Source organism: Salmo salar, chromosome ssa15 (assembly GCF_905237065.1).
Source record: "Salmo salar chromosome ssa15, Ssal_v3.1, whole genome shotgun sequence".
In the NCBI taxonomy this organism is placed as follows: domain Eukaryota; kingdom Metazoa; phylum Chordata; class Actinopteri; order Salmoniformes; family Salmonidae; genus Salmo; species Salmo salar.
Window position 1 is genome coordinate 72,538,814 of NC_059456.1, and position 17,207 is coordinate 72,556,020.

General features: G+C 42.9%; 1 protein-coding gene across 1 annotated transcript; it reads left to right on the forward strand.

Moving 5' to 3' along the window:
• Positions 1-522: 522 nt before the first annotated feature.
• On the forward strand, positions 523-14,493 carry chrna4b (cholinergic receptor, nicotinic, alpha 4b). The gene is made up of 6 exons (XM_014146104.2): positions 523-984; positions 4,345-4,517; positions 7,639-7,683; positions 8,006-8,115; positions 9,519-11,016; positions 13,671-14,493. Exons 1-6 carry the CDS (start codon positions 924-926, stop codon positions 13,794-13,796), a joined length of 2,013 nt encoding a protein of 670 aa, XP_014001579.1. The 5' UTR covers positions 523-923; the 3' UTR covers positions 13,797-14,493.
• The last annotated feature ends 2,714 nt before the right edge of the window (positions 14,494-17,207 follow it).

Genomic DNA, 17,207 nt, shown 5'->3' on the forward strand with positions numbered 1-17,207 from the left:
GATAGGGGAGCATTTGGTCCCAAAAATATTAGGCTTTATCTGTCTAAGGGGGGAGTTGAGATGCTGCATAGAGACAGCTAGGGCTAGAGAGAGGACTATGTCAAGTGAGAAAGAGGGAGGAAGGAAAGGGGGAGGAAGATGAAGATATATCATTCAGGATGAAAGGTAAGACAGGATAAAGAGGATATAGTATTTCTGGAGGTGAAAACAAACGGATGGACTGTGGACAGAATTTGGACGTTAGAACTCAAGGGTAACATGCTGACTACACCAGACACGCGAGTGCGTGCACCATCGTCCACATGTTTATTTTGTCTATCCCACCAGATGCGATCATGACACACAGGTTAAAAAAACAAAATCAACTGATAGAGTGTGAGTGTGAGCAGAGAGGGAAAGAGAGTGTGAGCAGAGAGAGAGAGGAGAGAAAGGAGAGCGAGGAGAGAGAGAGATATTAGAGGTGGCGGGGAGGAGGAGGATAGAGAGAGAGAGGTAATGAAAGAGAGAGTGGGGAGCCACACTTGGCTTGAGGATTCCATGGGATCGAGGAGAGACTTTGAGATGGTGAGTTAAGGGACAGAACAGAAGGGCTTGTGGTCATTCATATTCATGTATACTAGCCAGCTGGTCACTGAGAGGAGAAACATGCAGATGGAGAAGCGGCACGTCCTTCACGAAGACTCCAAGACTGATTTTAGCTCTACTTTGTCTCCAACCAAAGACTGTAGGAGATCTTAACCATCTATCTACTACCTTTCTGTTTTGTTGGCGACTTGACAGGGTTGGACAAGCCATCCCACATCCAACTGGTAGAACATTTATGCAAGTTGATTAAAGGGGATTTGACACCCTTTGAAAAGACCGAAGCCCACCAAATATAGGAGATAGTTGACTACTGGAAACTACACATTAGCGTATGCACTATGAATCTTTCCAGGTGCTTACGCTTGCTGAGCACACTTTTCTTCGTGCATCCTTCTCAAGGTAAAGTCTTGTGAAATTCGACCTTTAATTGATGTTGTCTCTGTGAGTTTCAGTTTATAGGCTGATCATTGACATGCTTGTTGGACTTGACGTTACAGTTTCCTATAGATTATAAATTGTTTAGATTATGTCATGATAAAACATGAATCGTATGTTACAGATGTGTATATTTGTAATGTGATCAATAACAAATGTCATATCAAATATTCTCAAACATATAAACCCCACACTATATCAGGTGTTTATCACAATGATTTGCAATGACACATTTTCATTATGGATCATGTTGATTTTAAGCCTGCTTTTGAGAGACGGATTCCCTGTTGTGCTTGTTGTTTGGACTCAGTTGTTGTGAGGGAGTTGGAATATGGTGTGCATCACAGTAGGTTGATGACACCGTCTAATTGGGGAGGATGGGCTTGTGGTAACGGCTAGTTTCCATGTGTTTGATACCATTCCACTCGCTCCGTTCCAGACATTATTATGAGCTGCCGTCCTCTCAGCAGCCTCCTGTGCTGTGCATACACTATTGACTAATGAAAACAAATTCATCATAAGGAGGACAGATTTGGGTACACTTAATATTCATGCAAGCCAAAGGAAACCACTTATTTTATATGTGTCCCTGGACAGCACAAATGTATTTTACAGGAGAGACCCATACCAGTCTTTACCAGTCACATTCAGATATACAGTAGATTTTCATTTAGTTGTGTCAGTTAAAAGAAGTCATTGTTTTACAGTAAACAGATTTCATTCACAATTACACAGTGAGGATGATGATAATCGTTTAAGAGAAATTATAAACTGGGTGGTTCAAGCCCTGAATGCTGATTGGCTGATAGCCGTGGTTTTTCAGACCGTATATCACAGGTTTGACAAAACATGTATTTTTACTGCTCTAATTATGTTGGTAACCAGTTTATTATAGCAATAAGGCACCTCGGGGATTTGTGATATATGGCCAATATACCAAGGCTAAGGGATGTTCTTATGACCTTATTGTTTAAATGTTGTCTTTGCCAGTAAGTAGTGGCTAAGAAATGGATAGAGACCATTGTAAAGAACAGTCTATCAAGAGCCAAAATAAGACTGATACAGACACCTACCCTCAGTGTTGAAAATAAACTTGTATCTATTGAGAAGCCATGCAGGATGCATATCTCTTGTTTTGTCTGCGACAAAGCTTGTAAGTCAAAATCCAACGATAGGGACAAACATACCTGTCCCTCCCAGCAGTTATTGGAATGAAAGGTTTCCCTGACGCGTCTCAAGGTTGTCCGGTGTCTGGACATGTCAAGCAGATCCAGGTGTAAACGGAGAGAAGAAAAAATAAGTATATCCATTTAATACGTTATTGATCCTGAGCCATTAAAAATAGAAGAGGATGCCAGATTTCAGGCAACTGAAGGACAGCCCATCAGCTTTGATTGAGTGGAGATGAGGACCTGAGTGTACGGGCAGCATGCTAAGATGCACTGTGTCACCGACTCACCATTGTTAATGTTCACACTTAGGTATCTTTGCAGAAGTCTGTTATATTTGGCAATTAACATCCTATAGGGCTGTGTATGTACAGTACTCAATACATGTGCAATGGCATAGAAATAATGAATAAATAAAAGACTGGGCTTAAACATCCCCCAGACTTTGCTCTCACTCCTCTCCTAATTGTTCTCAGACATCGTTAGGTCATCCTCCCTGCTATGTGAGCCGATTCTAAAAAGGAGGGATGTAATTGAGTTCACTCATCTGAGCCGAATGGGAGGGAAAGAGAAGGGGAGGGACGGAGAAAGAGAGAGTTAGGGGAAAGAGAGAGGGGGGAAAGAGAGAGAGGATGAGATAGTGAGAGAGAGCGGCTGAGACGAGAGAGCGCGAGAGAGAGGAGAGAGAGAGAGGGGAAGAAAGAAAAGAGAGGGAGAGAGGGGAAGAAAGAAAAGAGAGAGAGAAACAATGTACTCCAACTGCCTTCAGCCTTCATTCCTCTTTTTGATCCTCTTCTGCTTCCTTCTCTCTCTCGATCTGATACTGTCTTATGTTACCATATGCCAACACTCAGCAGAGGTCCCCCTCTTTCAGATTACACCTCCTATCCAAATGCAAAGAGCTGTTTTTACGATGGCTGTCTGCTTGAGAGAAACTCATTATAAGATATGAGCTTTTGGTGGTGGGAGGGGTGGGGTCTACAGTTTGTATGCAGTGTTGCATATGTGTGACCTCTCAATTTCTGCGTCTAATAGATCTCTCTTTTTAGATGACACACAGGATTGTACTCTGAGTTTAAATGTCAGGGAGTTAAAGGTCCAATGCAAAAGTATGTGTAAAGGTTAAAAGAATCCAAGAATCTAAAAAGGAGAATAGACATGGGAATGAGCTCTCCAGAAGGAGTTAATGATAGGAATGAGCTCTCCAGAAGGAGATAATGATGGGAATGAGCTCTCCAGAAGGAGTTAATGATGGGAATGAGCTCTCCAGAAGGAGTTAATGATGGGAATGAGCTCTCCAGAAGGAGTTAATGATGGGAATGAGCTCTCCAGAAGGAGTTAATGATAGGAATGAGCTCTCCAGAAGGAGTTAATGATGGGAATGAGCTCTCCAGAAGGAGTTTCTGATGGGAATGAGCTCTCCAGAAGGAGTTAATGATGGGAATGAGCTCTCCAGAAGGAGTTTCTGATGGGAATGAGCTCTCCAGAAGGAGTTAATGATGGGAATGAGCTCTCCAGAAGGAGTTAATGATGGGAATGAGCTCTCCAGAAGGAGTTAATGATGGGAATGAGCTCTCCAGAAGGAGTTAATGATGGGAATGAGCTCTCCAGAAGGAGATAATGATGGGAATGAGCTCTCCAGAAGGAGTTTCTGATGGGAATGAGCTCTCCAGAAGGAGTTAATGATGGGAATGAGCTCTCCAGAAGGAGTTAATGATAGGAATGAGCTCTCCAGAAGGAGATAATGATGGTAATGTCAAATCAAAGTAGCAAAATAGTTGGTAGGTACTAGCCAAGCATCAGGAGTAAGATACTAGATGATTGTTGTCTGACTTGTATGAAAAGACAACGGTTTACTTCCTGATTCCACATGGGTATATGTTTTTCATTACATAATATTAATACCCTGAAACAAAAATATCAGTAGAAAAGTGACGATAGTAGGTTATTGAGTTAATGATAAAGAATATGTATTTCACAGAGGGACAGCCTAAGCATTCACTTGTCCACTGTCTGTAGCCCAAGTAAGCAGTGGCCTAAGATCTATTTTCAAACACTTTCATTTGATACTGTACCAAAATGCAGTAACTTGTTGTTCTCCAAAGCTGTGTGTGGAACTAGACACCCTGACTATTGTCTTTCTTCCTCCCCCCAGTGTGTCCTCTTGGTGGACCCCGGGTCCATGCTTTCCATGCTGCCCATGCCGCTGAGGAGAGGCTTCTCAAGAACCTGTTTGCCCACTACAACAAGCTGTCCCGGCCTGTGGCCAACACCTCAGACGTGGTGCTGGTCCACTTTGGCCTCTCCATCGCCCAGCTTATCGACGTGGTTAGCAAACTCAAACGACTCCTATAGTTATTCACATAATTTTGTTGTGATTGACAGATGCACTGGGGTGAAATCTTTAACTTAAACTTCAGTCAAATTTCCACGTGTCAAAAGGAAACTAGTGATTTAGGTAGAAGTTAGGATTCACTGTGTTTGGCCACACTGTAGTGCAATATAATTGTTTTAAACATGACTTGATCTGTTTTAGTCTTATTGATAGGCTGAAACATGGTTGTAGACTGGTTGTGAAACCATATGAGTCTATAGCCATGTCTCAGGGGCAAGACCTATGCCAGGACCCTTCATTTCAAGAATTTTAAAGCGCTTGTCTCCCCCCTAGAAACTATGAGAAAGTTATTGACTCCAGAGACTGTAATAAACCTATACAGCGAGTTGGATTTTAAAAGGCAAATACAATCATTGGTCTTCACAGCCTTTAACTCATTAATTAAAAGCTTTAGATTAAACTTGTGTACCATGTTTCCTAAGGGGACGGTCCTCACAATGTTGACACACAATTAAAAGGCTTACTCTCTCCACTTGCCTGCTTTGCTGCCTCTAAAGAGTAATTTCTGGCTAGAATTACCGGCCAAAGACTTGTGAGCAGAGAACACAGGCAGATTTTTTTTTCAAAAGGAATGTTACATTGTGTTGTATTCACACATTTGTCTAATGTTTATTTTGTAACTTAGTCATGAAGCATATGGCTTTCTTGGGACAAATAGGACATAGGCGTTTAGGGACCAAAAAGCTGATCATTAGAAATTCAACAAGCACTTGTGGGTAGCATGTTGTTTGGGTTTTCAAAATGCTTTACAGGACTGTATTATCATACATGATTCACCACTATGCATACTTTAACCCAAATGTTCATCTTGGAACATCTTGAAAATAATGTTGAGAGGAGGGAAAGGGATACCTTGTCAGTTGCACAACTGAATGCATTCAACCGAAATGTGTCTTCTGCATTTAAAGGTTCAATATGCAGAAATCGCTCCACCATTTCCTGGTTGCAAAAATTCTAATAGTTTGCCTAATTTCAGTTTATCATTGTACCATCTAAACCGCTGTGAAATATATTTTCAATAACCCACAATATTGTGTTTTCAGCTCATTTGAAGCCGATGTACAAAACCTAGTAAAAGACGCAAAAAATAAACTTAAGAATGGCAAGAATTGAAATAGCGCACATAGAACTGATCTACCTCTTCTTAGACTTGCTTTCAATGAAAATAACAGATCTATAACGCAGATTTCAATATGAATTTGGTCGGGACTCCCACTAAATTACATATTGCAGTTTTAACACAAAGAGAGGTGCGGGGGGCTGCCTTAATCAAGGTCCACATCATTGACTCCCAGGGAGCAGTTGTTGTGAGGGCAGAACAGCAGATTTTTCCACCTTTTGGTTACTGTCCCAACACTCTAACTGCTAGGCTACCTCCCACACCAAAGTTAACATTAATAGGTCATTTGAGGCAAAGCAGTGCAATCTCCCTAAATATTTGTGTGACCTTATGTCTCTATAGAGTAAGAATGTTTTTGGAAGAAAAAAAAAAATATATATATATATATATATATATATACGTACACACAGCGCCTTTGTAACGTATTCAGACCCCTTGACTTTTTCCACATTTTGTTACGTTAGTCTAAAATTGATTCAATAGTTTTTTTCCCCTCATCAACGTACACACAATACCCCTAATATGACAAAGCAACAACAGGTTTTTAGACATTTTAGCCAATTTATATATTTTTTAAATAAAAAATAACACATTTACATAAGTATTTGGCAACGATTACAGTATTGAGCCTTCATAGGTATGACGCTACAAGCTTGGCACATCTGTATTTGGGGAGTTTCTCCCATTCTTCTCTTCAGTTCGTCTCAAGCTCTGTCAGGTTGGATGGGGAGCGTTGCTGCACTGCTATTTTCAGGTCTCTCCAGAGATGTTCGATCGGGTTCAAGTCAGGGCTCTGGCTGGGCCACTCAAGGACATTCAGAGACTTGTCCCGAAGCCACTACTGCGTTGTCTTGGCTGTGTGCTTAGGGTTGTTGTCCTGTTGGAAGGTGAACCTTCTCCCCAGTCGGAGGTCCTGATCGCTCTGGAGCAGGTTTTCATCAAGGATCTCTCTGTACTTTGCTTCATTCATCTTTGGCTTGATCCTGACTAATCCCTGCCGCTGAAAAACATCACCACAGCATGATGCTGCCACCACCATGCTTCACCGTAGGGATGGTGCCAGGTTTCTCATGGTCTGAGAGAATCTTGTTTCTCATGGTCTGAGAGACTTTAGGTGCCTTTTGGCAAACTGCAACTGGGCTGTTATGTGCCTGCAACTGTGCTGCAGAGAGAGTTGTCCTTCTGGAAGGTTCTCCCATCTCCACAGAGGAACTCTAGAGCTCTGTCAGAGTGACCATAGGGTTTTGGTCACCTCCCTGATGAAGGCCCTTCTCCCCCGATTGCTCAGTTTGGCTGGGCGGCCAGCTCTTGGAAGAGTTTTGGTGGTTCCAAACTTCTTCCATTGAAGAATGATGTAGGCCACTGTGTTCTTGGGGACCTTCAATGCTGCAGACATTTTTTGGTACCCTTCCCCAGATCTGTGCCTCGACACAATCCTGTCTTGGAGCTCTACAGACAATTCCTTCATGACTTGATTTTTGCTCTGACACGCACTGTCGACTGTGGGACTTTATATAGACAGGTGTGTGCCTTTCCAAATCATGTCCAATCAATTAAATTTACCACAGGTGGACTCCAATCAAGTTGTAGAAACATCTCAAGGATGATCAATGGAAACAGGATGCACCTGAGCTCAATTTCGAGTCTAATAGCAAAGGATCTTATTACTAATGTAAATGGGAATTTTAGTTTTTAATTCTTAATAAATGTGCAACATTTCTAAAAACCTGTTTATGCTTTGTCATTATGGGGTATTGTGTATAGATTGCTGAGGATTTATTTTTACTTAATCCATTTTAGAATAAGGCTGTAATGTAACAACATTTGGAAAAGTCAAGGGGTCTGAATACCTTCCGAAGGCACAGTATATTTATATTTATTTACATTTTTTTACGGTACACCCTTCAACTCCATCCTTCTTTTTGTGCAAACAGGACGAGAAGAACCAGATGATGACGACCAACGTCTGGGTGAAACAAGTACGTTCGAATCAAATGCAGAGCTCCATTGTACATTAACTGGGCCATAGAATTAAATAGAACACAAATAGAATATAATATAATAGATCTCTATGAACTATAATTAAAAAATAATTATAATTAGGTGGGTGCTTATCTAAGTGTGTATTATATGCATGTGTGAAATGAAAATGTATTTTTTACATATCCCAACACACCCTCGGAGAGTGCGGTCACGGCAAGAGCAATTGCCATGATTGTATTTCACATTTACCTTTGACATATATTCTTTGTAATGTAACGTGCCTACATGAATATAATATTTCATCTTTATTCCCCGCAGGAGTGGAATGATTATAAACTCCGCTGGAACCCAGAGGAGTATGAGAATGTCACCTCCATCCGCATCCCCTCGGAAATCATTTGGAGGCCTGATATTGTGCTTTATAACAAGTAAAGTACTTGTTTTTAGGCAATCCTTCACTTCAAACAAGTTGCCTAAGGTGTACCGAAACTAACAGTGTAATAGTTTGACAGCTGGACAGCAACTCGTTATGAAAGACTTCAATATTGACTGATGCATTTTCGATTCCAAATTCTGACTCCGAATTCCAATTTTCCTTTTTTGCTTGGTCTGTCCCGCAGTTCAACTCTCAAGAGTCATTCCAATAGTGAACATATGGGGTGTATTTAGTAGTTGTGCCCTCAGCCCCTCGCTTTTGCCCCCTCAAGTGTTCTCCGGAGTAGACTGATTGTCACGGTTCGTCACCGTTATAGAGTGAAACCGAATGCGTGGACTGAACGAAAAAGGAAAACCAGACCGGCTTATGTATATTGTCTTATATAGACCGCTGTTTTGATGAGTAACGATTGAGGTCGGTGAAATCCCTTCACAACAAATGGGATGAGTATTAGAACAGCTGGAAATATGTTTAAGCATCGAGCCAAATCTTTTGTCCTATGTCATTACTTAATTTGGCTAAAATAGATCTGAGAGAGGTCAGTCAAAATGAGCCTGGTCATAAACAAAACGTATTTGATTTATTACATTGCACAATGCAATAGACTAGGAGGGGAATAGAGGACAAAATGTGATTGGATGTGCTTTGGGAGGTCAAAGACAACATGTCCCCCTTTGACTGATACCCATTGTTGGACACATTTTACATTCTGTAAAAGGACAGTAAACTGATAAGGATAGCTAGATTGGGTTTCTAACCTGCAGCTGGGTTTTCATAACCGGGCTGGTGGCTAGGTGAACCATACAGACATTTGTGAATGATTGGATATCACAAAGAAACATCATCACCTTTCGCAGTTCATGGCATCCAGACTTTTGGTTTCATGAAATCAATAAATTAACATGTGTGGTCTAATGTGAAAATAGTCCAAGCAAACATGGAAGCATGAGTTCAAAGCTCAGTCAATTATTAGTAGTACACAAATTACATTTACTGTTGGCAGCAGGCAGGGAAAATGCATTTGGGAATATCGCAAACTCAGTTCATGAGTACATGCATTTTGTAGTTTTGTTCCTCAAAAATGGTGTTTGTTGGTGTGTTCCTTATTGTACCTGAACATGCAGTCAGTGATAATATAGTGTTGTATTGTGTAAAATTGTTCATGAATAACACTGGGTTTGGATCTGTTAAATTCTTCACAAATGATATAGTGCTAATTTAAGTCTGGAAACCAATGCTGACTTAAGAAATGCACGCAAAGTAAAAAAAAATGTAAATGGTCCATATAGTGTTTGTAGACTAAATCCTTAAAGTAACTGCCATATTTCCAATGATGATATTGCATGAATAACACATTCAAGGGGTTGCTACTTCTCTAATGTATTTCCTCTGTAGCGCTGATGGTGACTTCGCGGTGACCCACCTGACCAAGGCCCACCTGTTCTACGACGGACGCATCAAGTGGATGCCGCCGGCCATCTACAAGTCCTCCTGCAGCATTGACGTCACCTTCTTCCCCTTCGACCAGCAGAACTGCAAGATGAAGTTTGGATCATGGACTTACGACCGTGCCAAGATCGACTTGATCAGCATAGCCAGTGATGTGGACCAGATGGACTACTGGGAGAGTGGCGAGTGGGTCATCATCAACGCCGTGGGCAAGTACAACACCAAGAAGTACGAGTGCTGCACCGAGATCTACCCCGACATCACCTATTACTTCATCATCCGCAGGCTGCCGCTCTTCTACACCATCAACCTGATTATACCATGTCTGTTGATCTCCTGTCTGACTGTCTTGGTCTTCTATCTGCCCTCCCAGTGTGGCGAGAAGATCACCCTGTGTATCTCTGTGTTGCTGTCTCTCACCGTCTTCCTCTTGCTCATTACCGAGATCATCCCGTCTACCTCGCTGGTCATCCCACTCATCGGCGAGTACCTCCTCTTCACAATGATCTTCGTCACCCTCTCGATCATCATCACCGTCTTTGTGCTCAACGTGCACCACCGCTCGCCGCGTACCCACGGCATGCCGCACTGGGTGCGCCGGGTCTTCCTAGACCTGGTGCCTCGTGTGCTTTTCATGAAGCGTCCACCAGCCACCGCCAAGCAGAACTGCCGGAAGCTGATTGAGATGATGCACCGGACCAGCTCCTCGACAGCAGTTAGTCAGTCGCAGTGTTTCTGGGCCGGGGTGGAAACAGGGCTAGGACAGCTAGGACAGCTGGGACACACACTGCCTGCCACCCCCTCTGACAGCTCCAACATCCTGGCCCTTTCCCCTTCACCATCTCCCTCTCCTACCCAGGGCCTGCCCTTAGAGGAGCACCCTCTCAAGGCCCCCCAGCTCTTCTGCCGCTCCCCTTCCAGCCAGTACTCCATCCTCCTGGAGGAGCCTGGCAAGCTCGGGAACACCGCCTCCCCTTTGTCCTGCTCAACCCACTCCTCCACTCCGTCCTCCTCTCCCCCGTCTCTGCCGCTGGGTCCCCTGGGTCCAGTCCACTCTCTTCCCCGGGACGAGCCACGAATACTGTCCCCCACCGGGCGGAGCCACAGTGTAGAGCATGTGTTTGACCACCAGAGGGAGCCTAACTGGGAGCCCCCCCAAAGGGTCGGGCACCGCTGCCGCTCCCACAGCTTCCAGTACTGCTGCCTGCACGAGGAAGGGGGTGGGATTGCTGGTGGTGGCAAGGGCCGAGAGGCTGTAGGTGAAGGAAGGCTAAAGAGACAGGTCCTGCTAGACCAACTAGCTAGAGCCTCCTCCACAGAGCCCACCGTTGATCTAGTGATCCGGGAAACCATGGTCCCCAGAATATCCCCGTCGATGAGAAGGGCCATTGAGGGTGTGCAGTACATCGCTGACCACCTCAGGGCAGAGGACGCCGACTTCTCAGTGAGTTTGTTGACATTACCTTTTCTGTCAGAGTTCCTTAATTTCCTTATGAACCTTAAATGGTTTTAATAACATTCTCTCAATGTTGAAAGTACCATTGTCTTCTATGAAGATCTTGTTGCAAGGTTACTCTATGACTTGATATACTGCAGGGGTCTCCAACAGGTCGATCGCAAGCTACTAGTACTGTAGCTTGCAGCCCACAGATGAGTAGCTCGCCAAACAATTCTGAAAATACATGCAATTGTCACGCTTTCCATTGCAAACTGTCATAAACAAATCTCACAAGTATCAGACACCACAAGCTCCCAGCTACTATCAAATCAACAAAACATTGACATTCTCCTACCCCGGTTTGCCACTATTGGCTTAAAAAGCCAAACCTAACACATTATCAGCCAATACATTTTCAGCAATATTTGTCTTTCACTACATGTGTAGCCAGTTGATTTGATAACCGCCTTGTGGGTTGACAGACATACTTTCCACAAAACTGTCTCAATTAAATGTTAACTGCAAAGTACACTTACCTGGCAGAAGTATTTCATGAGTAAGTACATCATTTGTATCTATTATTTGTTATTTGCAAACTTTGCCATGAAATGAGCAACAGCAGTACAGAACCGTTGCTAGACCGGCACATTCCTCACATGCTTGATCAATCAATCAAATGTATTTATGAAGCCTTTCTTACATCAGCTGATATTACAAAATGCTGTACAGAAACCCAGCCTAAAACCAGCAGGGTCAAATAATAATAATCACAGTGGTTGTCGAGGGTGCAACAGGTCAGCACCTCAGGTGTAAATGTCAGTTGGCGTTTCATAGCCGATCATTCAGAGTATCCTGCTGTCTCTAGAGAGTTGAAAACAGCAGGTCTGGGACAGGTAGCACGTCCAGTGAACAGGTCAGGGTTCCATAGCCGCAGGCAGAACAGTTGAAACTGGAGCAGCAGCACGACCAGGTGGACTGGGGACAGCAAGTAGTCATCAGGCCAGGTAGTCCCGAGGCATGGTCCTAGGGCTCAGGTCCTCCAAGAGAGAGAAAGAGAAAAAAGAAAGAGAGAGAGAAAAAGAGAGAAAAAGAGAAAAAGAGAGAATTAGAGAATTAGAGGGAGCATACTTAAATTCACACAGGACACCGGATAAGACAGGAGAAATAACAGACTGACCCTAGCCCCCTGACACATAAACTACTGCAGCGTAAATACTGGAGGCTGAGACAGGAGGGGTCGGGAGACACTGTGGCCCCGTCCGACAATACCCCCGGACAGGGCCAAACAGGCAGGATATAACCCCACCCACTTTGCCAAAGCACAGCCCCCACACCACTAGAGGGATATCTTCAACCACCAACTTACCATCCTGAGACAAGGCCGAGTATAGCCCACAAAGATCTCCACCACGGCACAACCCAAGGGGGGCGCCAATCCGGACAGGAATATCACGTCACTCAACCCACTCAAGTGACGCACCCTTCCTAGGGACGGCATGGAAGAGCACCAGTAAGCCAGTGACTCAGCCCCTGTAATAGGGTTAGATGCACAATTTAAGGGAAATTACTCAAAAATCTATTTGTTAGTTTTCAAAAAAAATTGTCTTATGTGATTTAAGCATTGACAAGGACTCAGAACATCAAATTTCGTTGTTTCTCAAGGAACAATTGTAATTTTGAGAGTAAAAAGAATTATAATTAAAACGTAATTTGGGAAAATATAAAACAGATTTTATGGGGCCCCCCTTAGAGTTGTTTATTAACCACTATTTTACCAGGTATATTGACAGAAAACATAGTGGACTACTTTATCTTGTACACTAAAGACCCGGGGAAGAGTTGCAGGGGACAGGAGAAGAATGTACCTATTTGAAAGCTACCAAAAAACAAGTAGCTCGCCACACGTTTCATTTTTTTTAAGTAATGCTAGAAAAGGTTGGAGACCCCTGATATACTGTATATTGTAGTCATGATCCACATGAAAAGTCTTTAGGTAAAAGTAAGGTTTAGCTCTGGGGTATTCAGAAAAAATGGCATTTGAGACTTTTCTCACTACCTTGCCAAATCCATTCCTTCATATTTAATGGATGGCCGCTCCCCTAAATTTGAAAATACAAGCCTTTCCAGGTGTCCTTGAGACAAGGTTCCTGTGTTTTCTTTTGAAGCACAACAGGGTCGTGGTATTGCGAGCAGAAAACCAATAGGCAGGAAATCACTTTGATGTCCTTGGTAAAGATATATCGATAGATGAGAGTCATAGGCAAACAGGTGTGACACAGACAAGCTTTGATTAGCAATCGAGGATTGTTTCTACTGTGAAGAGAAGCTGCTGAATAAACAAGCCAGGGCATATCCAAGGCAAAGATTGGTGGTCTCTGCAAAAGATAGTAGCACAATGTAGCTGAAGTATATGGCCAGGAGCTCTAGCCAGTGTATGCTTCTCTTTGAAACAAATAAGGCTTTACAATGTTGTCCTGAATATTTCATAAGCAAGCTGGGAATGACTGACATTGAAGGGATAGCTTCCCCTTGTAATGAAAAAAATCATCCATTCGCGAGAAATCAATCAAGGGCAGAAATTGACAGCCTGTAAAATGTATGTGCGGTGTGGTGTGGATATTCGAAATGACCATCTCATCTCTTTTCTTCTTCTCTATCAGGTAAAGGAGGACTGGAAGTATGTGGCCATGGTCATTGACAGGATATTTCTCTGGATGTTTGTACTAGTGTGTATACTGGGAACACTGGGACTATTCCTTCCTCCTTGGCTGGCTGGAATGATCTAGAAACCTAGATTCCAGACACAAGGAAACCGTGTGGAAGTCCGATTCTGAGAGAGATTAACGACAAGAGACACAGAGTTACAATGCAAAGTTACCTGTGAGTCTCTCTAGGCCAATGTATTTCTAGGTTTTCTAATAGTGGTTGATTTGTATTTTATGCCTTTTTTGTTACTTTTTAGATTGAACGTGTAAGCCACTGTCTTTATTTGTGGTTGCCATTGTGTACAGGTTATCATGAGGTTATTCAATGAGACATGGGGGGGGGGGGTGTCTTTCACTGATTCCACAGAGCATATGAATTCTTTATGAGGCCAAAAGGCTGACAGTGAAAACATCCTTCAAAATTTCAATTTGACATTGAGCTGCGTAGCCCAAGTCCTCACCAATGTATAACGAATTACTGTAAGGTTGGGCTGGCCTACGCACACACACACACACACAAACACATATACACCTTAGTGTCAGAGGTGACATGGAAGGTTTCTGATTCATTAGCTTGAAATGCTGAAACTTGAATTAATCCGTTTCAATTAAATGGAGGGTAATGTAAAAAAACAAACAGGAATTTGTGGTTCATCAGGAAAAATCATATCCTGTCACAGTTTGTTTATCTGATATTTAATTTTGCCTGATGACATAAACTATATATACAATAGTATGTGGACACCCTTTCAAATTAGTAGATTTGGCTATTTCAGCCACTCCAGTTGCTGACAGGTGTATACAATTGAGCACACAGCCATGCAATCTCCATAGAGAAACATTGGCAGTAGAATGGCCTTACTGAAGAGCTCAGTGACTTTCAACGTGGCATCATCATAGGATGCCATCTTTCCAACAAGTCAGTTCGTCAGATTTCTGCCCTGCTAGAGCTGCCCCGGTCAACTGTAAGTGCTGTTATTATGAAGTGGAAACGTGCTGAAGCACATAAATATCATCTGTCCTCGGTTGCATTACTCACTACCGAGTTCCAAACTGCCTCTGGAAGCAATGGGATCTTCATGAAATGGGTTTCCATGGCCGAGCAGCCTCAGTCAAGCCTAAGATCACCATGCGCAATGCCAAGCGTTGGCTGGAGTGGTGTGTCGTGACTTTACTTTCATTAATCTGATGACTGTTATTTATCTAATCAACTAACTATGTTTAATTGTTACCCTATTAAATTAATCATGTAACAATTAACTCATTAGGAATTTGGGGCACCACGAGAGCAGTTGTTGAAAGAGTTACCATCTCCCAATTTAAACTTTACCTATCACATCCATAAAACAGTCAATGTATTAATCATAACCTCGTATCATATCATCATTCTGAACAGTCGTAACCTCCTGCATCTGCAGAAAACCCAGCCTTACTTATGATTCAGTACTACACAAATTGGTTTAATAATTTATTTACTAGCTAACTAAATGATAACACAGGATAAACATACACACTTAATACATTAGGAAAAGGTCCCTAGCGGACTGACACAACATATGGCTGCTTCTTACACAACAACATGGAGAGGGAGAGAAAGAGACACTTATCGTTGATACATTTTAGGAACTACTCTCACTGTAATCATATACTTTGCACACGAATCGCCGGCAGTTTGGAGTAAGAAATCATGAATGTATTTACTTTTATATGTCTTCGTACGCTGTGGATCTCTGTCGGAACCTTAGGAAGGGTGTTGGGCCTTTCAGCGGCACGCTTGTAAGGCTCTGATTGTCCAAAAGGGGTCTCGCCCTCCCCTGTCTTCTACTGTTGTTCACTCTGGAAGATGCTCCTTGGAAGATGGGCTAGCCAGCCATGTCGACGGTTCCCATTGGTGATGATTAGCGGAATAAGGTGATTTGAGAAGAGTAGTAGAATAGGATGGTTTGAAGAGTAGTAGAATGGTCCCACTTAAATAAGCTTTTCTAGATACTTTCTTAGGACAGCTATTCAGCTGTACCAGTGATTGTCTGAGGGGAGCTTTCTTCTCCACCTTGTGTTGGCATTCAGGGTTCAAACCACTTTACATGTACAGCTGCAGCCTGGTGATGTTCTGGTTCATCCCTTTTATGCACTCTGGTCGAAAGGGACGGTTCCATCAGGCTGACACGCTCTCTGACCTCACTCGGGGCGTGGCTACTTATTGTGCAAAGATTATAGGAGACAAATTATCGCATGGCTACTAAATTCACATTCCTATCTTAACAAAAATACTTTCAACCTTTTTCATAGTTCATATACAATGTAAAGGATGGAGACTTCATACATGTAGTGTATATACTTTTCAATTTACAATATTTCCTTTATAACACTTAATGACATCACAAAATAACAAATCATGTGAAAGGATTATTCTTTAGCTCGCCTCTAGACCACTCCCCACGTTAGGAATATTTTTCCAGTATTCGCTTTAGAACATATTAGAGTTTCTGCAGGAAAATTCTCTGGAGACAAAGGTGTTCATTTGGAGAGGAATGTTCTCTGGATCTCCTCTCCTTTAATTTACGACAGGGTGTGAGCTGTCAACCCCCCACCAGCTCCCTCCTCCCTTCTGTGGGTGAGAGAGGGTCTGGTTACTGTCATCCATTGCCAAGCTGGTCTGATCTGACCCATTTGGATCTTCACAGGACAGTAATACTCACCGCCATTGGACTCTGGAGCAGTGGAAATGCACTCTCTGGAGTGATGAATCACACTTCACCATCTGGCAGTCCAATGGACGAATCTGGGTTTGGCGGATGCCAGAAGAACACTACCTGCCTGAATGTATAGTGCCAACTGTAAAGTTTGGTGGAGGAAGAATAATGGTCTGGGGCTCTTTTCCATGGTTTGGGCTGGGCCCCTTAGTTCCAGTGAAGGGAAATCTTAACACTACAGCATACAATGAATGACATTCTAGACAATTCTGTGCTTACAACTTTTGGCAACAATTTGGGGAAGGACCTTTCCTGTTTCAGCATGACAATGCCCCCGTGCATGAAGCGAGGTCCATACAGAAATGGTTTGTCGAGATCGGTGTGGAAGAACTTGACTGGCCTGAACAATTCACCTTTGGGATGAATTGGAATGCCAACTGCGAGCCAGGCCCAATCACCCATCAGTGACCGACCTCACTAATGCTGCTGTGGCTGAATGGAAGCAAGTTCCCGCAGCAATGTTCCAACATCTAGTGGAAAGCCTTCCCAGAAAAGTGGAGGCTTTTATAGCACCAAAGGGGGACCAACTCCATATTAATGTCCATGATTTTGGAATGAAATGTTTGACAAGCAGGTGTCCACATACACTACATTACCAAAAGTATGTTCACCATCCTAAGACAATTATGATAATCAGCAATAGGGACTCACAGATCATAATAAAGTTCACAAATTTATTTTACAACCTGATGAATCGACACAATCTTGATTACCTGTGTTTGGGTGATGAGTGAAATTG

Bases quoted from the DNA above. Each gene is read 5' to 3' on its own strand.
- chrna4b (XM_014146104.2), top strand. From the start codon at position 924: ATGAATCTTTCCAGGTGCTTACGCTTGCTGAGCACACTTTTCTTCGTG. The intron at 985-4,344 runs GTAAAGTCTTGT...TCCTCCCCCCAG, and splicing joins CTTCGTGCATCCTTCTCAAG to TGTGTCCTCTTGGTGGACCC. The intron at 4,518-7,638 runs GTTAGCAAACTC...TTGTGCAAACAG, and splicing joins TCGCCCAGCTTATCGACGTG to GACGAGAAGAACCAGATGAT.